Raw genomic sequence first — 21,283 nt, 5'->3', positions numbered from 1 at the left:
CGCGCATCTCGAAAGCATCCCCCGTCTGAAACATCCTTCACGTCACACCTGCTCTCCCTCCTCGAACATCACGCATTGGTTCTCGCGGTCCCCCTGAGTCACTCGCGTCGGTTTGGATGTCGGACTCCGATCGCGCAGGGTGTTGAGCACCGGCGCAGTCTCTCTTTCTCCATGACCACCACCCTGCCTGTGCGCCCTCCCGACATGGTCTCCCAGGCGCAAACCACCGATCACTCCACGCCGCACCAGAGTGCCGTGTCCGTGGTCTCGCGACATTCTCACTCCGGTCGCCGGCATCGATCGGGGCGCTCGCATCATGGCGGCTCCCTGCACGCCGCCTCCTCAAACGACTTTCCGATCTTCACCTACACCGGCGACACCGAGATTGTCATTCGCGTCGGCGCGCAGGAACGCCGTTATCTCCTCCATCGACTGATCTTGGCGCAATGCTCGGGCTTCTTCGAGGCAAGCACCAGCGAAGACTGGTCGCGCCAGACCGTGGTCGCGCCATCCAAACCTGACGGGTCGGGTTCGTTGTCGCGCATCAGCGAGGACGATTCGTTGTCCAATGGCTCGACGCTGGCGCAGTCGGAACAAGGCGCACTGGCTGTGCGGCCGAGCGAGAAGCGGCGCTGGCGATATGAATTGGACTGGGACAATCGTGCGGAGGACGAAGAGCCGATTCTGGTGCAGAAGGTCAGTTATCGCGCCGCGCGCGAGAGCGCATCCCCGGTCGAGATACCGTCCCTGTTCGAATTGACTCATGGAAGACCAACTAACCTTTTGTCCCCGTGCAGCAACCGAGTTATGCCCCCATGTTCAGCAGTGACCAATCCACATATGTACCGACGATGACCAAGCCGACCACCGGACAGGCGGGCTTCTTCCGATCCATGGCGAATCTGACCGGAATGCAGTCGGTAGCTCACTTGCCTAAGCAGGGGAGTGAAGATCATGGCCCGCCGGTCGACCAGTTGGTTCGTGACTACGACAACCTCTTCCGCCTATTTTATAATCATCCACCTCTCTTGAACAGTGTCAATATTGCCTCTGCCTACGCCGAATGTAAGGCTCTGCTTGCATTGGCGGATATGTACGACGCCTTGTCCGTCACGGGCCCCCGAGTAGATCACCACCTTCTCGGATTTGGCTCACGTCTGTTCAAACAAATCGCCAAGTATCCGCCTAGCTATCTCAAGCTGGGCTATCTGGCACGCAGCCGGGTGATCTTCTCCGAAGCCCTGGTTCACGTCGTCGGCCAGTGGCCCGCCGCCTTACCGAATTTGCGCAATGCTTCCTATGCGCCTCTCCCTAATTCCGTCCTCGATCTGATCGAGGACAAATACGAGGATCTGGAAGACCTCAAGGCTCGCGTGGAGTCCAAGCTCTTCCGCCTGTCTCTGACCACCTCCCGCGGCGAACGTGTCGGCCCCTCAAATGCATACCTGGACTGGCTTGCCGTCTCCCTATTCCGCCAGTGGCTCATCGAGAACACCACTCCCCCACCGCCGCCTATCCTCAAGAACTCCTCCAATTCCAATGGCACCGCCCCGCCGCCTGCGGTGCAAGGCTCCCAGACAGGCTCCTCTCGTCCCCCGACAGCGCCGGACCCGAGCGCCCGCGTGTACAAATTGATCGGTTCGTCACTTCCACAGGCATACCTCTCCCACGACGAGATCAAGCGCTTCCTCAAGCTCCATCCGACCCCGTCCTCCGGCTCCCTGTACACCCGCGAGACCTTGAAACGCTTCGAGCGCAAGATGGACGAGATCAAACGGCTGGCCCGCGAGGTCGTGAAACCGCTCATGCGCAACTTCCTCGAATTGGAGCTGAAGAACACCGGCACTGACCAAGGCACCTCAAGTACCAACAACGGTACCGCGTCTCCCGGGTTGCCTTATTTGACCTGTACCCGAGTCGAGGAGGCTGACTTGCCCTGGAACTAAACCTCTTGCCACATTTGATCTCCGCTATCTACTTGGCGCTTGCTTTTTTGCCATCTTTCGATTATCTTTGCTCGAAGTGACCTTTCTCTCTCCAGCCTGCTGGCCTTGGTCTGTGGACAGAAAATCACGAACTGGCTGGCTGTACACCTATCTGCATGCCATATCTTGTTTTCTTTTCCTTCCCCCTCCCTTCCCTTTTTTTTGCTCTCTTTGTTTGCTCGATGATGTGACGTGTATTTGATTAATGTCCCGCAGCCCTCTTACCGCGTCTCTAGTTAATGTGTTTACGATACCATGAATGACCTCTTTTGCTCCTGTCTCCCTGTGGTCCCATTGGTCTTTAAGGCCTTGGTTTGTTTGATCTGGTGCGCACTAGCAAAGACTAGACCCTGTTATACCTTCTGTCGCCCCTGGAATGATCTACATAATGTTCCTGTGTGAGATCTATACTGTGTGATAGGGAGAATGTTATTTTCATAATGTTTGATATTGTGATCCAGAGTGGTAAAAATCCCTATTGTTCTATATATACATCATACACAAAAGCTTTAACCCTTTTCAAATCTGCCCGGGAATATTATACAAGTGCGCAAAGCGCAGAGAGCTCCACGGCGGTCACCTACACTGAGTCCTGGCGACCAATCGTCTCCATACCATCCATCCACGGCCGCAGGACCTCCGGCACAATGACCACACCACGCTCGGTATCCCAGCCATTCTCCAGAATCGCCGCAAGTACCCGTGGCACCGCCATCGCTGTGCCGTTCACGGTATGCGGGAACCGCGACTCCTTCGGCGACCCGCCGCGCACCCGGGTCGCCAGCCGCCGGCTCTGATAATCCGTACAGATCGACGCCGACGTGACCTCCCCCCACGCCGACTCGAGCGCATGCGCCATGGGGTCAACGACGACGGGCGGCGCCGCGCCCGCCGGACGGAACCGCGAGGGGAACAGCGCCTCAATGTCGCGCTTGCGTGTGGCGCTGGCACCCAGATCGCCTGTGGGCATTTCCAGCACGCGGCAGGGGAGATGCAGCGCCGTCAAGATCTCAGTCTGGATATCGAGCAGCTCGGCAAACAGGGCGTCCGAGGACGATGCCTCGCCTGTCTCGAGCGTATCTGCCCAGCCGAACAGCTCGACCTTGGTGAACTCGTGCACGCGGTACAAGCCCTTGGTGTCCACGCCGCGCGAGCCCGCCTCCGCGCGGTAGCAGCGGCTCGCGCCAACCAGCTTGATGGGCAGGTCGGCGGCACGCAGGTCGCGCCCCGCGTACATGGCGGCGAGCGGGATCTCAGCGGTGCCGGTCAGTGAGCGGGGCGGCTTGACGTCGCGGTCGCGGTCAGACTGTTCGATAGCCCAGATTTGCTGCTCGTTGTGCTGGTCGCGCGGCTGGAATCCACAGGCCTCGGCAATGTACGAGTACACGAGCGACGGCGGCGCAACGGCCTTCCATCCGCGCCGGCGTGCCACCCCAAGTGCGTATTGCACCAGCGCCTGCTCCAGCATCGCGCCCTCATTCACCAGGAAATACCAGCCCCAGCCGGTGGTCGTGGCTGAGCTGGTGAAGTCGAGAAGGCCGAGCTCGGTGCCGATGGCGACGTGGGAACGGGCCTGGAGCTGGGCGGGCGCGAGGCGGGTCCAGGACGGGGGGCCTGCGGATCGAAGTTCAGGTAGCTGACGAGGCGGGGCGTGTCGCCGATAGGAGTGTCGGGGGATGAGAGGTTCGGGAGGGACAGGGCAAGGCGGTGGATCTCGTCATCGCAGGTCGTTTTGCGCGTTGTCATGGCGTGGGAGGCATCTTTTAGCCGCTGCGCTTCGGCTTTCAGGTCCACCAGTTCCTGGTCTGGGGGCTGGGTACTGTCGACACTTTTACCGTCGGCGCTGGCATTCTGTCGAGCTGCAATGGACAGCTTGGCGATTGTTTTCTCTAGTTGCTTGATGCGCGAGCGTGGTTCCTTCAGATCATGGTCCAACTTTCTGGCTTCTTCGGATAGGGCCTGTATCTGGGCAGGGAAGGTGGCGTGACCAGCGTAGTTCCGGTCGATGCAGTTTTGTGAGAAGAGATCGACATTCTGGCGGATGTGCTTCACATCCGGCGTGGGCTTGGGAGCTGTTGCGGGACGGAGGAGCTGGTGTGCCCGGCGACTTGTTGAGAAATTCCGTGGGAGAAGTCGGGGCAGGACATTCCGGGGCGCCAATCTGCAATTGAAGCAGATGTAGGGGGGAGGGGACGGCGCCATGGGAGGGGAGAGAAGGTTGTAAAGGGAGGCGTTGGCGAATGCGAAGAAGTGGATCACGACTTTCTTTGTGGGTGGGCCCGTCTGGTGTCCGATGTTTAGTGCGCCAAGTATGAGAGCACCAGCTGAAGACTATGCGACTACGCTAGGAATAGACTCATTGTTTTCAAGGCTTTAGTCTTCACCAAAAATACATTGAAATCCCAGATCCATCTTATTTTTTAACACACTTCGTCAATGCATGCCGCGAACCAAGGGGAAAGGGAGGTTGGGGGGGGGGGGGGGTTGTTCGCGGCTGGTGTCAAATCGTGCTGGCAGCACAACAAATCGAGATGGATAGCCAGATCCATTGCAGAGCCAGCAAGCAGTACCATTAATTTACTCCCTTTTGCCTGCTCACAGCCCTAGTTTATGCTTCTTGATCCTCGCACCCAAGCCAGACAAAGTTAGAATGATGGCTATCACCGCGCCCCAGGTCGGAATTCGCAATGTGCTTAGGTTGTATTCTGTTTGCGTCGCCGCCACAACAGTTGAAACCTCCAGCAGTAGCAGAACATAGCCAGACCAACGGTGATACTTATAGATCCGCTTTCCGGCGTCAGCGCTGCCTAGGACTGTGACTGGGAAGAAGAACTGGATAATGCCCACGGCGGACTGGAGCACCACGCTGATGACGGTGAGGAGGCCGAGAACACCGTGCGGAGAAGTCAGACGGGGGTGATCGCCTTTATTGATCTCAATGACAATGAAGGCGCCGAGGAAACACAGGATACTGAGAAGTTGAATGCTGTAGTGGATGCGGGTGCCGAGGCGTTTCTGTGGCGGGGTTGTGGTCGGCTGCAAGATGAGCGTAGCTTGCACTTGAAGCAGTAGGGCAGAGCTGGCAAGAAGCTAGAGAGACGAGCAATAAGCTTCCCGGTCAGTGAAACAAAATCATCCCCTGAGATATCGAGAACAGCACGAGGAGTTTCCTGGCGGATTCCCTAGCCCAAAAGAAGCGATGGCCAGTGACGAGGAGGGAAGATTGCAGGGATCAGACTGACCGGATGTGCCGTAAAGAGAATAATTGGGTGCGAAAGCAGATTGGACCACACGAGCGCCGCCAACTGTATGGATTCGTTAACAGCGGAAGGCGAGACGATGCACGAGATATACTTACGATCCAAATCCCCGCCTGCGCAAGACTCGCCGTGCCTGTATTCAGAAATCATATCAGCGAGGATAGAATCAATCTGGTGAAACCTGGCTTGTCTGATTCCGATCCGCCTCACCTGTAATTAGATTGCGGATGATGCTCTCTCCCTGTCGTTGTGTGGCATCGCCCGGATGGCCCAGTAAAGGTTCACTTTCCGGAAACTGGTCCGTCACCGCATGGTTGTCCGAGCTATCCGAGGCTGATGCCATGATCGATGCAAAGTCGGGAAGGATCAATCAGAACCAAGTTGAGCAACGGTTCTGGAGGGGCGAACGCGCTTTATAGAATTGGTCAGGAGCAACCTGTTCAGTGTTAGTAATACCCTAAAAGCTAACTACTAACCACTAGTAGCAGTACGAGCAGTATCAAATGCATTAATGTTGCCCTCTGATGCTGTCCTACTACGTGTTGCACAATCAAGGCGAGGCTTCATGAGGAAGCGGCTTGATCTGGCGCGATCATCCGCGGGAATGACGAGGTGAGGGGCGCCAGCATGAACCAATGCAGGCCAATGCAGACTTGTGGAGGGGCGGGTTGCTAATCAACGACGAGGCATTGCTAACAAGCAAGTGGAATGAAGATGGATGATGCCCCTCGATATTTTCATCAAGGAATGGATCAAATAACTAATTATTTATTGATTATTTTTTTACATTTATGATTCACCACCCTTTCAACCCGCCAGGAAGCATTAAAAAGGGATAACTCTGGGAGTCTTAAAGACTGCCCAACTACTGTCATTCTATGGAATCTGCAAGCTGTATGATATATACATATATTTGGACTTTGTTTTTTTTTTCTTACTCCCATAAAAGCGTTGTTACCACCTACATAGTATTTGAGTGCGGAGGATCCAAGAATAAAGAACTTTATCAAAAATGTATTTTGGCTATACAGTGATATTCGAAATCAGTTATACCTCTGAACTCTTACGCCTTCTTTGCCGGATAATAATCCATAGTAATGCGAGTTCTGATTGGATACTTGCGATACCTCTGGCTCGAAACTGCTTTTTTGAAAGTAGTATCCGTATTTTACAGTACACTTAAGAGACGTACAATAATATATTTTACATTGAAACTCCTATACACGCACTGCGACATCTCCCTTCTCCTAACCGTCAAGCTGCTTCCTTATTATCGCTATCCGAGGTTATCCAAAGACTAGTTCACACAATATCGCTCTAAGGCTACCTCTTGCGAAGCTCTGTCTTATTCGTGACATAACAGAGAGCTAAATTTTTACAATATCCTAGATAGCTAAAGAAGCAGAATGCACTAAGCTTAGAATTATTAATATTCGCAGAATTTTACGGCAATTTAGAAGTATCTACGTACCCTAAACCCGAATCAGCCGGAAACTTACCGTGATGCCGCTAATAATAGAAGCCCTATGCGACTATCTATTTAAGAAGCCTAGCCTTTATTTAATTGAGATAGCTCTCTTCCTCTAGGATGAGTTCTAAACCTTTATTACAACCTCTAGTATCCGAAGAGCCCTCGTCGCTAAAGGTTAGTCTAAGAAGACCGCGCGACAACGTGCTAAGGAGCAAAATGCTGATTTACGAGACTATTACCTATATACTCTGTCCGACTTCTTATTGTATTACCTATGTGTTTGTTGATAAGTCGGGATGTGATAAACGGAATAGATTTAGATGCACAGGCTAGGCGCTACTTAGCAAAACCCCTTTACAAATAGCGCAGTTCCACCGCGATCAGCGATGTCAAATATTGCCTGCCTATACCTAGGACGGGATTATTCTCTCGCGTGTCTTCCGCGGCACCACAGATACTACTATATTTGAGGATTTTATAGCTCAGCTTCTCTAATATTACGGGAGATAGCCCGAATCTAAATATATCCTAGTTATAGACAATTCTTCATTTCACTATTCAGAGCGGCTCACGCAGATATATGAGGATGCGGGGGTTAAGTTAATTTATTTACCACCCTACTCACCGGATCTAAATCCTATTGAAGAGTTCTTCGCTGAGCTCAAGAGCTTTATTAAACGTAATTGGAGTCATTATGAACAAAGTCCAAATCGAGGATTTAATGTCTTCCTCAACTAGTGTATCAGCATAGTTAGTGCCAGAAGAAGAGAGCGCTAGAGGTCATTTTCGGCATGCAGGCCTAGCGATAGAAGAAGCCTGTCGACCCTTGAAGCTCTTTCTGCTCCGACTTATCAATTATTCTCCCTGGAAAACGTTTCTAAATCCGCCTTGGCCTGTTCAGCGTCCATATCACTAGGGTCAATAACGCATTTTGCTAAAATCCTATCGCTGTCCTTCTGAGCGGACTTTTTCACTTAGGCGTCTTCAGCACCTTGATTCGCTTGAAGAATAATCTCCTGCTCGCTGTCGCTGATTTTTGACCCTTTATCAATTGAGAATTTCTTCTTTTGGTCGTGGCTTTGTTACGGATAGAGGCGCTGGCCCCTGCTAGTATTTTCGGCTTTTTTGAACACTTTTGCCTAAGGTATACCATCGATGAATGCACGAACTGTCTTGATAGAAATAGGCATCCTTTGATAGTATGAGCCTTCGTCCGTTGATCAAGTCCTTAAACGCGTACCTTGAGATCGGAGGGTTGACCTTGTTAAATCAAAGTACTAGCTATAGATTACTTATATTCGTGACTCCAAGTAAATATCCCTCCACGCGAGTATCCTCGTATTTAATAGCTAGAGAGTGCGGGGTATACATAAGCAATCGCTTAAGAAGATCTAGCTTGAACAAACATCTGGCCTAATTAGTACAGTACCATGTTATCAGAGAGCTCGAAAGGCCTAGAATGGAATGGCTACCTCACATAAACTAGTAAAGGTTAACGAAACTCATACACAGGGCTTGTGCGAGGTCACCAGACCTATTATCCCTGCGATAGGACAGGTCACCTAGCCATTAACGAATTATGTTTTACTAGACATATACCTTTCGGAATATTGGAGGGTACAAGGCATTTCGCCTCACCTGATCGTCGTAAAACTTAGTGAAGTTGCAGCCCTGTGCAGATTAAACAGTGTCGTCTTGAGATAGTGACTTACTAAGCCTGGCGCCAACCTGCCAACTCCCGTGCCACTTATCGCTATTCGTTATCAGAGCACCGCCAACATCCAGCGATGAACCAGGGCTATGCGGCATTCAATCCTATCCGCTCTGCAACAATTAAGATATCATGTATCCCGTCCGTTTCGGAAGCAAAGGCCGGCACTTCCACAGCCGACCTTCCAATTATACCGTGCTTAAATCTTGTGACACTAGCAAACGCTGACGATATATAAAGACACTAGCAAGATATAGGGATCCGAGGTGATTGCCCGTATAGTTTTACTAAGGAAGAGTTGAAGAACTATTTAAAGGATTCAGAGGGTTGGAATAAGGCTCAAGACTTTTTTGACAGTGTTGATAGCCTAGTGCAGCGGGACGGATAGACGAGTCATGAGACTTTCGATGCTGCGATTAATTTCTTCTCCGACCTTCGCAAATCAGGTCTCAACCGCATGCAAGGCGACGAGAGAGATCTTTTCGACAAACAGACCAGCTAGGCAAAAAGCCGAAGTCGAAACTGAGTGACCGGGCTGGCTTCTGCACTGCTCAAAGATTTCAAACATTAACAGAAACTAGAGGAAAACGAAAGCTGATACGCGATGAATTCTGTTATAACAATCTAGGGTTGCTCTATCTGGTTCGGTCAAAAATACAATTAACGTGTTCAAGCCCAAAACGCTATGATGATTAAATGACCACCTGTCCAGTCTAAAGAATTTCATAAACAGGCATCGCTTTCTTCACATTCTTAACCCACTTTCCGATGTCTTCTACGAAACGTCGAGCGATACCTATTTTTATCCCTTTCTCGATGAAGAGATTTGGATGTTAGTTTTTGTGACCTGCTCCAGGTCAAGGCTATTCTCGATTATTACGATACAAATTCCGAACCGGGTAGTTTAGTCTCCTTTACGCTGTTTTCTGTTTAGTCTCTCTTACTCCTCCCTATATAATTCGTCCTAGACTACTTCTAGTATATCTTTATAGCTTTCTAGTATCCTACCTTTCTTAACGTACATAATAAGGCGCTTAATATAATAAGATTTAAGTAGATAGTACTTTTTCCCTATCGGGTCTACTTGATAATAAGGACTATATTAATATATAAATAAGTCGTACTATATTAAATTATAGACGTTACGCTAGATTGGTCTCTCGCTAGAATTATTCCTCTCTATGTCGAGTAGCTCGCTAAGTATTTTTTTCGTAACTAACAACTTTCCTCTTTTCTCCTCTTTCCGACCTATAGTTAAAGAAGAGTAATAATTATCTATACAATTAAATTAAGCTACTTACCCTAGATTATACTATCTAGCTAAAAGATTAATCGTAAGCCTTAGAACGCCTAGTTAGCATATTAGTAGAACTAGGGGTTGCTAGGAACCGGGAACGAATAAAAATTGCAATAGGTTATAGGTAATATAAGATATCGATATAGAGAAGCATCTTTGCTTACTATGGTTTACTCTCTATAGCATAAGTGTTAAAGAATAACTACTTGTACAGGGTAGAAAGCCTGTCGACTAGGTAGGAAGATAAACGTCAAGTAAGGAAGACAAAACATTATTTCTTGCTATCATGGATCTCTCTATAATCCTCAATTTATGTACAGGCTTCAACACTTTCCTACATGACCAAAGTAAAGGCGATGGATCACATTACAACACGCGGTCTGACGTAGCCCACATGTAACAGAGGTAAGCAAAGGCTACAGGGGAGAGGGGTTCACGAATCCCTAATGGAAGGGCACCGAACCCTTAGGGCCTTGTAGGTTATGCATCCATGTTAGGAAGAAGTAGGGCTATCATGATGAAGCCTGACCGATAAGGTGTCGAACTAACACCTGAGGCATTAAGTTGGGAATAGCCTTATGTTACAATATCATATGACACTATATTTGAATATAAATAAAGAAACTCTAAGAGGAATATAGCTAGGCTCTTACTTATACTAGTACCTTTCAATTCGTTGCCTCAGACTTTTAATTTAGTCTGATCGTGTATAGTCGAGCGGGAGATTAGTGTATCCCGGGTTTATTTTCCGGGACAGAAGTCGGTAGAATGTAGAGGTATAACTGATTTCGAATATTACTGTACGAGAAAAATCAACAATTTAGAAAAAAAAGGCAGGCAATCCCGCAATACTCCAAGAGCAAAGGAAATACATTTATCAGAGAGGCCAAGAGTCCCTCCTACTTCTTCGCAGATACCTTGGGCCATCTCGTCTGCATCTCACGCATGGCGATCACCAGCGAGCTCAAATTCAAAATGACTCCCTGAAATTGTTCCGAGTTCATATTGAGAATGCTTTGCTGCGAAACAATAATCCCAAGAATGAGTTCACACTGCTTGAAGAAGTAATTTGCTTGGACCGCAAGGTGTGCATCTTGGTAGGTCCGTTCGAACGCAGCCTGCATCGCCACCCGGATACATTCACAGAGCTGGTTCATAAGATCATTCACCATCCGGAGAGTTGCAGACCAGTCTGCACTGGGATCCTGTAGACCGGTTAGCCATCTGCTGATGCCGCAAACGACGTAGATGAACTCGTCCAGTTGGAGAAAGTTGGGAGAACCTTCATGGTCATTCAGGAGCATTTCGTTAATAAAGGAAATTATTCCTTTCAGCCCTTTGGCAACCTCTGTAGCATTGTCAAAGTTTTTCTCGAGAGTCTGTCGTTGCTCGTTGATGGTACGACAGATTTGGTTGCAGTTCTCACTGAACACGGGATCGGAGTAGCTGAACCCGAACGTTCTTGTGAGCTCAATCTCACTAAGTAACTTGGCTCCAGTGATCCTGTGAATTATACTAATTATCAGTCGTGGGAGATCTTTGAACCGTCGAGCATCACGCGCTTCGAGGATGTCAACCTGAGTTTGCAGCATCTCAGCCGACTCTACTAAATGCACGCGAGAAGGCGCCAGATCGTACTCGCGCCACGGAAGCTGAGACATGATGGGCGGTATCCGTGGAGAAACGAGTATCGACAAAAAGAATATAACTGGATCGGATGCTGACCTGACGAAAATGGGAGATTTATTATATGGGTTGATATTTTATGAGGGAATCAAGGCTTTTTATGCTAGATTTTTCGTCGGGAGGGGAGGGGGGAGTCTAAGACTATTCTTTGAACCTGGCTGGGGGATAATGGAGGACCGTGAAAGATGTACAAATGATCATCCTATTTCGTCCCTTCCCACTTCTTTGTTGGGGGATTATGTCCAATGTATAAATAATAAACAGAAGTGTACATATTCAAAGCCTTTGTTCCTGTAAACACTAACATTGTGGGTACGTCTCCGCTTTGATGTAGGATTGAAAGCTTTCAAATTTCTATTTCCAGGACATGGCCATGTTTCAAGATTCACGTAGACTGCAAACATGTATCATACATCTGGTTCTTTGGATTATGAGAAGGGTGTCGGATGTTTGTAGTAAACAATAGATGACGAATGAGAACTTTCCTCTAATCTCCCTACGGTTGGCAGCATCCATGATCTAACCCCCATACAATCTCGATGAATATGATACCGGATATATTCGATATGAAAATACTGATTCCTATTGAGTTTTTCTAGAGTTATTGAGATTTTTTTTTCTACCAAGGCATCTTCAGAACAGGCCCCTCTTCCCCCGAACCAGGTCGACCCCAAACTACCTCGGCTCCGAGATTTTGTGGATCTAGATTCATGACGATGTTGAATAAGGAGCTACTCCGGATTGAAATATGACGGGTGGAATCTTCGCGGCAACAGATAGCCTCTGGAGCGTTGTATGTATCTGAGAAGATTCGATCTCGCAGCACAGATGGAGTGAGGGCATCACCCGTCACCCCCTGTGAGATGAGCTCCTGGGCTAAATCTCCCAGCCTCTTCAGGCGAACGGGAGATCCGGCCAGCCACGGGGGTTCGTTGACATATCGATTCTCAATAAAATGGTTGGTGTGGCCAATCAACCCCGACGCATCCTCAACAATATGCTTGTCACCCACTGGCGATAATTCAAGACCCAACGCTGTTGTATGGTCGGCAACCAAAATGTGTTGAGCAGAAGCAACACCACCCAATGACTTGAGGGTCTTTACAGCGTTCTCAACGGACGTACTTTCCAGACACAAGCGGAGGGCGACATGGATGGGCAGTTTGCTGCTGATCATCGGTTTGGCCCTGATTGCGTTAAGACATGTCCCCACCGCCGCCGAGTTGAATCCGATCTTGCCCACAAGCCCCGCCTGTACAGCGTCACAATCATCTTTGGTCAGCCTCTGACACCGCGATATTTTGTTAGAGGAGCAGCTCTCACCTCCGTTACCATATAGATGGTAGGCTTGCCAAGCTGTTCAATAGAGACCATGGCCAGGTTTTTCTTCACAGTGTCAGTCCAGTCCCAGTTCTGAGATAAAACACGGCAATGATCGTTCTTTTTCCAGCAGAGCGTTGAGCAGCCATCGGAGAATTTGCCTAGGGCAATCTCACTGCGACAGTTAAGCGCTACAATGTCAAGCACATCCAACCCGGCCCCCTCGGCGATTCCCTCCATTTCAGCGAATAGATGAGGCGTCCGTTCCACAAGCACTGGCTGGAACTCTTTCGCAACTTCGCGGACCTCGGACCAGGATAACTTGGATGTATATTCAAACATGCCCTCATAGATATCGATTTGACTGCGGATTTGATCCCGCAATGAACGGCCATGCTCGAGACCAATCTATTTTGTGATTCGCAAATCAGCTTCATATGAAACTTGGCTCGAAAATCATTATTTCTGCAAAGACAGGATGCGATACTTCTCGGGGGCTTCCCCTCAGCGTGAGTTGAATTGGCGCGTCGCCCGAGCTCATGGTGAATGTAGTTTCGCTTTGATGAGATTGATTCAGAGATGGACAAACGCACGCTTGTTAGTTAATTAGTTATATGCTTCTCCGGACTTCTTGGTTCTCGTCGGCTACCCGAGCCTATCAACAGCCGAGCCGAACTTCCCCTCAGTTGGAGTCGTGCGGGGGCTAGCCTATAACAGATCGCAATGACCTGCCTTAATTGGTTATATTGTCAGATTGTACCTCGGAACGGAAGGTCGATGCTCTGACAATATGATATGCTTTTAGATACGATCTTGGACCTCGAGAAATGACTAAATGCAATTTTCAGACTGCCGATTACTCCAAAGAAACCCCAACAGCGCAAGGCGATACCCATGGTTAAATATCGGTATCAGTGAGTAGAAAGCCCGGAAGGTGCATTTTGAAGTGACAGGGTGGCAAAAGAAAGATATTTTCTCTTTCGCAAAAATAAAGTATTTCATTGAGCATTCTAGGCTTCCTGAATCAAATGTTTGAACAGCTTATCCAAATAGTACGCAGACTGCTTTGGGTAGCGTGTCTTTTGCTCGCTTTCATAATCGATAAATGTACACCCAAATCGATCTGAATATCCAGCAGCCCATTCTATACATCAGTCAGTCATCAGGATCCTCGTCACAAATTTGATAGGTGAAAAGATTTATTACTCACCCCAGTTATCAGTGAATGTCCAAGCGAAATATGACCGGATGTCAATACCATCCTCTTTGACTGCTCGGGCCAACGCATTTCCCACGTAACCCTCAAAAAATCTAATTCGGAATGTATCATTGAGCACTTCTGGCGTTGGGGCCACTTCGCCCTTTGCTGTAGTGCCGTTCTCTGTGACATAGATCGGCATTTGATATCGCTTATAGATCCAGTTCAACAACTTTCGGAACCCTCCAGGTGCGGCACGAAGCCACGGAGTGTCACTTTCCTCTCCACGAGGTATGCCGTTGCAATTTTCATCATGGATTTCCACATTTCCTTTATGATCATTGATATCTGGGGGTGTCGTCTTGTGCTTCATGAAAAATGTTGTATACGTATTCATCCCATAAAATTCAGAGCTACCGAGCACCAGTCGAGACTCTTCGGAGGTGAATCGAGGTAGTCTGTCTCCAAGCTGCTCACGCATAGATGCAGGGTAGTCGCCAGTCTTGTAAAGGGGATCCGCGAACCAAGCAATCTCAAATTCTCGAGCTCGCTCCGCAGCTGCTTGGTCAAGAGGGTCTTCTTCATTCCAAGGCTCAGACCAATTGCCATGAAGAGTGATCCCAATCGTCCCCTTCTGTTGAGGTTGGAATTCCTCACGATACAGTTGAGAGACATGTCCATGCGAGACCAATTCGGTGTGGGCGACAGTAAAAGGCTCCGTGGATGAGTCGCCCTCTGCATTCCGATCGCGAAAAGATGATCGCCCTGGTGCATGTACACCGGCAGCGTATCCAGCCAAGGTGTACACCCCCGGCTCATTGTAGGTGATCCAGTGCTTGACTCGATCACCAAACCGTTCAAAGCACACCCGTGCATAGCGCACAAAATCTGGCGTATAGGCTGCCTGGTTCAGCATGCCACCATATCTATCCTCCAGGGCTTGGGGAATATCCCAGTGGAACAGAGTCACAAAAGGAGTGATTCCATTGCGAATGAGCTCGTCAATAAGGTTCGAGTAGTATTGGATACCTTGCTCGTTGACAGGGTCATCACAGCCTCCCAGGGGGATGATACGCGACCAGGCCAACGAGAAGCGATAGGCATTAACGCCATAGGACTTCATGAGCGCCACATCCTCGCGGTAAAAGTCATAAGCTCGGACGGCGTCATCTGCCGTGCTTCCGTCGGAGATCTTGCCGGGGGTATGGCCGAATTCATCCCAGATCGAGATTCCTTTCCCATCTTTATCCCAGGCCCCTTCAATCTGCGCCGCAGCGGTAGCATATCCATGGTAGAAGTCTGGGCGAAGAACGCCTTTCAGATCCTGTACTGATTTCAGATCCATGGCCGAATGGAATGTCTTCGTTTTAATGATTTCGGCGCCGTGGACTTTTTTCTTCTGCTTTCAAACCGATCTATTTGAAACTATTATTTTGACATCCAACTATCTGGCTAAGCTCGCATATTTTAGCTAGTGCTTGAGTGTCATTTATCCGGAATTCAGCCTGGACGGAGTGCGATTCCGTGATTATTTAGGAAACGCCGAGTGAGGGGGAATCAGGTGGGAAGAAAATGGATATTAATGCACCGGCCGCGATGTGAATATTGAAACCCCAACGCATGTACTCCGTACACTGGAGGTAAGGACACCATGTTCTCAATTTAAGCAGGTTCTGTCCAAAATCATTCAACTCATCTGCTCATCAGTCTATGTGTGTAGCGACTGAAATTCGGGATCAATTTCATGTCGACCAAGCCCGTCTATGTCCACTAGCTTCCCATTTTCATGAAAACAGATCGTGGTTTTTTCTCCACGCTCCGAATCCACAATCACCGAGCCAATGATCTTTCCTTTTTTCCAGCCGAATTGTAAAATAAATCCGCCCCGAGCACGCACTCCTCGAATACTCCCTGTCCAGTCTTTCGGACATGCTGGAAGAAGTCGGATCAATCCCGGTTCATGAGACTGTACAAGCATTTCGATAATGCCTGCGCCCCCACCAAAATTTCCATCTATTTGAAATGGCGGATGGCTATCCAGCAAATTAGGCAGAGTGGAATGGGAGAGAAGCAGATCTAAATGCTTCTGACACTCCTCAGCTTCGAATAAACGAGCATGTAGGTTGATGAGCCAGGCGCGGCTCCAACCTGTATGTCCACCACCATGAAGTGCTCGTCGACGTAGGACCACTCCACATGCAGCCGCCAGCTCAGGGGTCTTGGACGGCGTAATTGCATTGCCCGGGTAAAGCGCCCATAGATGCGAAGTATGGCGATGGCCTGGCTCGACTTCAGCATAATCGATGGCCCACTCTTGAAGGTAGCCAGAATCGCTAATGTTCATGGGTGGCAGTCGAGTGCGTGTCTCACCAACCGTCGGTAGAAGGGCATCTGCGATATCTAGATCAATTGCACATAACTCGAAAGCGCTCAGAATAGCATCGATAATTTGAATGTCAATCGTAGAGCCCTCGCACAGGACACCCTTCTGTCCCTTCTGGTCATAAAATGAATTTTCTGGCGAGACTGACGGATTCGTGGTCAAATATGTCCCGGATGCATCTTCAATCAGAAAATCGACAAGGAACTCCACACATCCTCGCAGAATGGGAAACAGGCGCCGAAGGAAATCCTTATCCCTCGTGAACTGGAAGTGATCCCATATATGATAGCAAAGCCATGCGCCGCCGAGAGGCCATATACTCGCTGGCATCCACCGATCAACAGGCGACGTATCGGCCCAGATGTCAGTGCATGAATGAGCCGCCCAGCCGCGACATCCATACATATCCTTGGCTGTGACTTTTCCTGTCTCTACCATACGCTCCAGCAGCGTGAAAAGTGGGTGTTCACACTCCGACAAGGCACATGTATTGGCAGGCCAATAGTTCATTTGGAGATTGACATTGATAGTAAATCTGGAGCCCCAGGCCGGGTGAAAAGATGGGTTCCAGATGCCTTGTAGGTTGGCAGGAAGTGCTTTGTCCCCACTGCGACTTGATGATATCAAAAGGTAACGACAATAATTGAAATACAAGGTAATCAAGCCAGGGTCTCGCAAGGCTTGTATTCTTTGATCGGTCGGAAGCTCATCGGGTGTATTTGATTCTAAATGCAAGCCCATTCTTGCATACAAGAACTGATAGTCCTCTATGTGTCGCTGTTGGAGAAGATTCCATGAGCACTTAAGACTGGCCTCTATATCTTCAAGTGTTGCTTGATCTGGGTCGGAATGGCGAAAGACGGTTTGCGCCGAGATCCTGATGATGGTATGGCAGGACTTGACGACCAGGTTGTTCCCGATCTTTTGAATAGAGCCCTTGTCATCCAGACATTCAATATGGACAACACAACAGGCGCGATTGCTGTCCCGGCCGCCCGGCGTAATATGCATTGTTATAGTATCATGAGTCGCAAAGACATCGTCAAGATATTCATTTGTCTCAAACTCCAAGTCACTCATGCGGGACAGACGTACGATAAACTCAGCTTCTGATGATGAAGATAGGCGAAGTGCAAGGGCTTGATCAGCATAGCTGGCTATCATTTGTCTCTCGAAATGAGTTCCTTTGTATTCATATTGCACATGCGAGATGGCGGTCTCTAGACTGAGGCTGCGTCGATACGCGGTCACTTCGTCAAACCGGTGTCCAAAGTCAATGAAGAGACTACCAAGAGGCTCGTATAATCGTTGACTGATTGGATTGGCAAAGAAGGCTAAATGAGCTAACTTCTCTGCCTCGACTTGGTTACCCGTGCGAATAGCCTCTCTCAACATTGGGAGGTACTTCAAAGCATCTTGGGGGGTACGATCCTGTGGGCCCCCATACCACACCGAATCCTCGTTGAGTTGCAGCATTTCTGTATCAGTGCGTCCATAGATCATCGCGCCTAAGCGGCCGTTGCCCACTGGGAGAGCTTCATTCCAGTCCTTTGCAGGCTGGTTATACCAGAGCTCGTTCATCTTGACTGGATCTTAGTCAAACTTCAATAGGCTGGACGGAAACGGTTTTTTCACAATGTAATCCCTTAATTAGGATTTAACTACTATGGGTCGAATATCATGAACGTGCTTCAAAGAAGGTCAAGTCAATTTCAAAGTAACATCTGATCGAGAAATCCAGGGCGCACAGACATGTCCTTGCAAAGTCAATCCGCGATAATCATAAGCATCTAATTCTTTGGTCACTGCACCTTAAATCTCGCCACTTGACCCGCGGGTAGAAACCGGTTAAATTCACGATGGTCCCCGGATTTCTCCACGCTATATTGACTTCTACCCGGGCTCGCAGTCTAGCGTACTGAGCTCTCAGGATCAGCCTTGCATCCTGACGGGTCTAGATGAGTTGACGGGGTACCCCGCACTCGCTTCCCAGTGGTGGAGATATTCTTGCATTCACTATCGTTCTCAAAGAAGCAAAGACCACTTTTTCATGCGCCTAGCGAGCAGAGCCTGCCTTGCGCCCAAGCGCAAAGAGACCAATAAACACTCAGTGTCGCTTGCGATGGTGAATGTGACCAACGCCAGCATTCCGCCCTCGAAGATAACTGCCAATAAGTCTTTGCATTCCGGCAGGAGAACTATGCCATGGAGAGTCTGGTCGCCATATTTCCCAAGTTCACGCGCTTCCTGTTTGGCCCCGGGTAATCCAGTACTCCGTGGCGGAATTGGACGGATTAATCAATCCAGTAGCCATCGGATTGGCCAGCTTCTTTTAATGAGTCGGGATCATCCATGCTCGCGAGGGCAGAAATACAAGCTGTGGCCCTGTGCCCCTCGCTTGGCTCACATTTTTTAAAGGACTTTACAGCCTACAGTGCCCGCATTCTAGGTCGATTGCTGGACTCTGGCGGATCTGCTCCAACTCTCGCCTTTTCAAAATTCCCGGTCCATTGATTGAGAAACATGGCCAAAAAGGAAACACTGAGCCTCGGTAAGGCTGATATGGTCAAGGACTTGGGAGAGGAGCATATTGAGGAGGTTGCTCTGGCACGGTTGACCGAAGAAGACCTCTGGAGGCTGTCTCAGGAGTCGCTGTCCGTTTGGTCATGGACTGGATTCCGTCTGGGCCTCATTATGTTCGTACATGGCTGCAACCAAGCCGGCTACGGAATCGACTGGGGTGTCATTAGTGGCATCAATGCGTTGGATTCGTGGCATGCATACTTTGGTTTCGGGACCAGTGGCAGTACATACGGCCTAATGAATGCCCTGATGAGCATTGGTTCCGTCTGTGGCGCTCCATTCATGGCCTTCGCAGACGTGATCGGCCGTCGGGGTATCAACTTCACTGGCAATGCCATTGTTATTTTCGCCGCCCTCCTGCAGGGCTGCGCAGTTAATCTGGACATGTTCATGGCGGGCCGCTTCTTCATGGGCTTCGGCACGGCACTGATGTCTAGCTCTCAGTACATCGGTGAAATTTCCCCGATCCACCTCCGTGGTCGCATGGTCGGCTTTTTCGGCGCTTGCTTCCAAGTAGGCAGTCTCGTCATGCTGGGCGCCATGGTAGGTCTCTCGAAGCTGTCTGGTAACAAGAGCTGGCGTATCTCCCTGATCCTCGAGGCTGTGTTCCCGGCCATCGTGTGCTTGACCATCTATGTGTTGACCCCCGAATCACCCCGATACTATGTAATGAGAGGCAACCGACAAAAGGCCAAGGAGGTTGTGGCGAAATACCACACCACGAGCACGGACATCAACGAACCGATCGTTGAGATTGTTGTTTCGCAGATTGAGGAGTCTCTTGAGAATGATAAAACGGGATATCGAGCTTTCTGGGATTTCAGGGTCTTCTTCACCAAGCTTGCTCGTTATCGACTCCTTGTTTTGACCCTGTACTCGTTCTTCCAACAATGGAATGGTGGAGGAATCATCACATACTATGTGAGAACTTTCATGCTTTGACCCCTGTTATGGTCAATACTAACTACAAGTTCATTACAGATGGTCGATGCGCTGAATACAATCGGAATTACAGACACAATCCCTGTACTAGGTATTTCCATTGGCACGACAGCCACGTATTTTGTCTTCACTGCCGTAGGCTCTCTTCTTGTCGACAAGTTCCGTCGACGAACTCTTATATTTGCCGGTCTTGCTACAATGATTATATTCCAGACAGCCACCACAATAACCTCATGGCGGTTCAGTCTTCACGAAACCCATGCAGCCGCGTCTCTGACCCTGCTCTGGATTTTCTTGTATCAGACCTGTTCTGCGACATTGATTGCCACGATGCATAATCTTTATCCGGTTGAGATTCTCTCCTTGTCCCTTCGTGCCAAGGGGATGGGTTTATACAGTCTCATCCAGGGCGGTGCCAGTGCCGCACAGACCTATGGAATCAGTGTCGGTATTGCTAAACTCGGGTATAAGATTTGGGTGGTGTACATTGCATACAACAGTATCCAGCTGATCCTGTCGTATTTCGTTTTTCCCGAAACCGGCGGATTGAGTTTGGAGGAGATTGATGCCGTATTTGAGACACCTGGTGTCAATCCCGTCAAAATGTCCCTTGACATCCAGAAGGCCAAGAAACAGAGAGCAGCTACGCGAGACGAGGAGGCCAGAACTGAATATTGATGTAGTACTACCAAGTACATTAATTCATAATTGCTGTTCTGTCTTTTCAGGGGCTGTTTACTCAAATTCTCCTTGAGTGCAGCTTCATGTTGCGTTAAAATGAAATTGTTGCAGCTGCAGGTAACCGAATCTCTTACCCTAGATGTGAGCTTAACTTGGACATAGTGCTAAGCTGCTTTGGCCTAAAAGCGCACAAGTTTCTCAATTTTGCTTCTACCAGAAACTTTATTCTGGAAGCTGAATTTCTAGCTCCCACACTCTCTGGAATTAAAATGTCCATGCGAAGTAGATGAAACACAGGCGGCCGCGCCCGCCCCGACGCGGCTGCCCCTACCCGTCGGGGGTATGCTTGTTCTATCGCACTGTATCCGCCTTCTGGTAATTATTCCCTCTTTCTGGGACCACCTGATCATTGAGTGTAGAAGATGCAGTAGGGACTATTTCGAACAGAAATGGGCAATGGCTCCCTCTAATGGTCCGAGATAGTTCCAAATACCAACCAAAACGACATGATGTCTTGCAGCTCTAATAAGCCGCAAATCGTCGCCGTGATGCTTTTCAAGACTTTAAGTCAACGACTTCTTCTTTTCTCCAAGGTAATTTGCCATCATTCAAAACTCTAGTCAATCTAAGAGGCGCCCTACATGTACGCAGGCTGAGTCACACAAACAGATCAGGTACCGAGTTGAGTGCCTGCCAAACAGTGTCATTCGACTCTTGTTGAGCAGCGATGATCGAGCCTTCTACCACCCAAATAATCAATTGCTCT

General features: G+C 49.1%; 11 protein-coding genes across 11 annotated transcripts; 3 read left to right on the top strand and 8 right to left on the bottom strand.

The window, feature by feature from the left end:
* Positions 1-171: 171 nt before the first annotated feature.
* On the top strand, positions 172-1,946 carry N7462_009537 (uncharacterized protein; the record flags this gene model as incomplete). The annotated part of the gene is made up of 2 exons (XM_057081251.1): positions 172-696; positions 798-1,946. 2 exons carry the CDS (start codon positions 172-174, stop codon positions 1,944-1,946), a joined length of 1,674 nt encoding a protein of 557 aa, XP_056930088.1.
* Positions 1,947-2,565: 619 nt separating this feature from the next.
* On the bottom strand, positions 2,566-3,453 carry N7462_009536 (Aminoacyl-tRNA synthetase class II; the record flags this gene model as incomplete). The annotated part of the gene is made up of 1 exon (XM_057081250.1): positions 2,566-3,453. One exon carries the CDS (start codon positions 3,451-3,453, stop codon positions 2,566-2,568), a length of 888 nt encoding a protein of 295 aa, XP_056930087.1.
* An 11-nt stretch (positions 3,454-3,464) lies between these two features.
* Positions 3,465-4,187, bottom strand: N7462_009535 (uncharacterized protein; the record flags this gene model as incomplete). The annotated part of the gene is made up of 1 exon (XM_057081249.1): positions 3,465-4,187. The coding sequence occupies one exon, from the start codon at positions 4,185-4,187 to the stop codon at positions 3,465-3,467; it is 723 nt and encodes a 240-aa protein (XP_056930086.1).
* A 393-nt stretch (positions 4,188-4,580) lies between these two features.
* N7462_009534 (cytochrome b561 domain-containing protein) lies at positions 4,581-5,588 on the bottom strand (the record flags this gene model as incomplete). Its single annotated transcript, XM_057081248.1, has 3 exons — positions 4,581-5,075; positions 5,228-5,290; positions 5,427-5,588. 3 exons carry the CDS (start codon positions 5,586-5,588, stop codon positions 4,581-4,583), a joined length of 720 nt encoding a protein of 239 aa, XP_056930085.1.
* A 1,245-nt stretch (positions 5,589-6,833) lies between these two features.
* On the top strand, positions 6,834-7,186 carry N7462_009533 (uncharacterized protein; the record flags this gene model as incomplete). The annotated part of the gene is made up of 2 exons (XM_057081247.1): positions 6,834-7,006; positions 7,081-7,186. The coding sequence occupies 2 exons, from the start codon at positions 6,834-6,836 to the stop codon at positions 7,184-7,186; spliced, it is 279 nt and encodes a 92-aa protein (XP_056930084.1).
* A 3,437-nt stretch (positions 7,187-10,623) lies between these two features.
* On the bottom strand, positions 10,624-11,385 carry N7462_009532 (uncharacterized protein; the record flags this gene model as incomplete). The annotated part of the gene is made up of 1 exon (XM_057081246.1): positions 10,624-11,385. One exon carries the CDS (start codon positions 11,383-11,385, stop codon positions 10,624-10,626), a length of 762 nt encoding a protein of 253 aa, XP_056930083.1.
* A 644-nt stretch (positions 11,386-12,029) lies between these two features.
* Positions 12,030-12,587, bottom strand: N7462_009531 (uncharacterized protein; the record flags this gene model as incomplete). The annotated part of the gene is made up of 1 exon (XM_057081245.1): positions 12,030-12,587. The coding sequence occupies one exon, from the start codon at positions 12,585-12,587 to the stop codon at positions 12,030-12,032; it is 558 nt and encodes a 185-aa protein (XP_056930082.1).
* Positions 12,588-12,688: 101 nt separating this feature from the next.
* Positions 12,689-13,072, bottom strand: N7462_009530 (uncharacterized protein; the record flags this gene model as incomplete). Its single annotated transcript, XM_057081244.1, has 1 exon — positions 12,689-13,072. The coding sequence occupies one exon, from the start codon at positions 13,070-13,072 to the stop codon at positions 12,689-12,691; it is 384 nt and encodes a 127-aa protein (XP_056930081.1).
* An 860-nt stretch (positions 13,073-13,932) lies between these two features.
* Positions 13,933-15,273, bottom strand: N7462_009529 (glycoside hydrolase family 1 protein; the record flags this gene model as incomplete). The annotated part of the gene is made up of 1 exon (XM_057081243.1): positions 13,933-15,273. One exon carries the CDS (start codon positions 15,271-15,273, stop codon positions 13,933-13,935), a length of 1,341 nt encoding a protein of 446 aa, XP_056930080.1.
* A 363-nt stretch (positions 15,274-15,636) lies between these two features.
* Positions 15,637-17,892, bottom strand: N7462_009528 (glycoside hydrolase family 95 protein; the record flags this gene model as incomplete). The annotated part of the gene is made up of 1 exon (XM_057081242.1): positions 15,637-17,892. The coding sequence occupies one exon, from the start codon at positions 17,890-17,892 to the stop codon at positions 15,637-15,639; it is 2,256 nt and encodes a 751-aa protein (XP_056930079.1).
* A 942-nt stretch (positions 17,893-18,834) lies between these two features.
* On the top strand, positions 18,835-20,514 carry N7462_009527 (putative MFS sugar transporter protein; the record flags this gene model as incomplete). Its single annotated transcript, XM_057081241.1, has 2 exons — positions 18,835-19,815; positions 19,876-20,514. The coding sequence occupies 2 exons, from the start codon at positions 18,835-18,837 to the stop codon at positions 20,512-20,514; spliced, it is 1,620 nt and encodes a 539-aa protein (XP_056930078.1).
* Between the last annotated feature and the right edge of the window lie 769 nt (positions 20,515-21,283).

Source organism: Penicillium macrosclerotiorum (genome assembly GCF_028827735.1).
Source record: "Penicillium macrosclerotiorum strain IBT 26536 chromosome Unknown utg000009l_segment0_segment0, whole genome shotgun sequence".
In the NCBI taxonomy this organism is placed as follows: Eukaryota; Fungi; Ascomycota; class Eurotiomycetes; order Eurotiales; family Aspergillaceae; genus Penicillium; species Penicillium macrosclerotiorum.
This window is presented reverse-complemented; position numbering and strand designations above follow the sequence as displayed.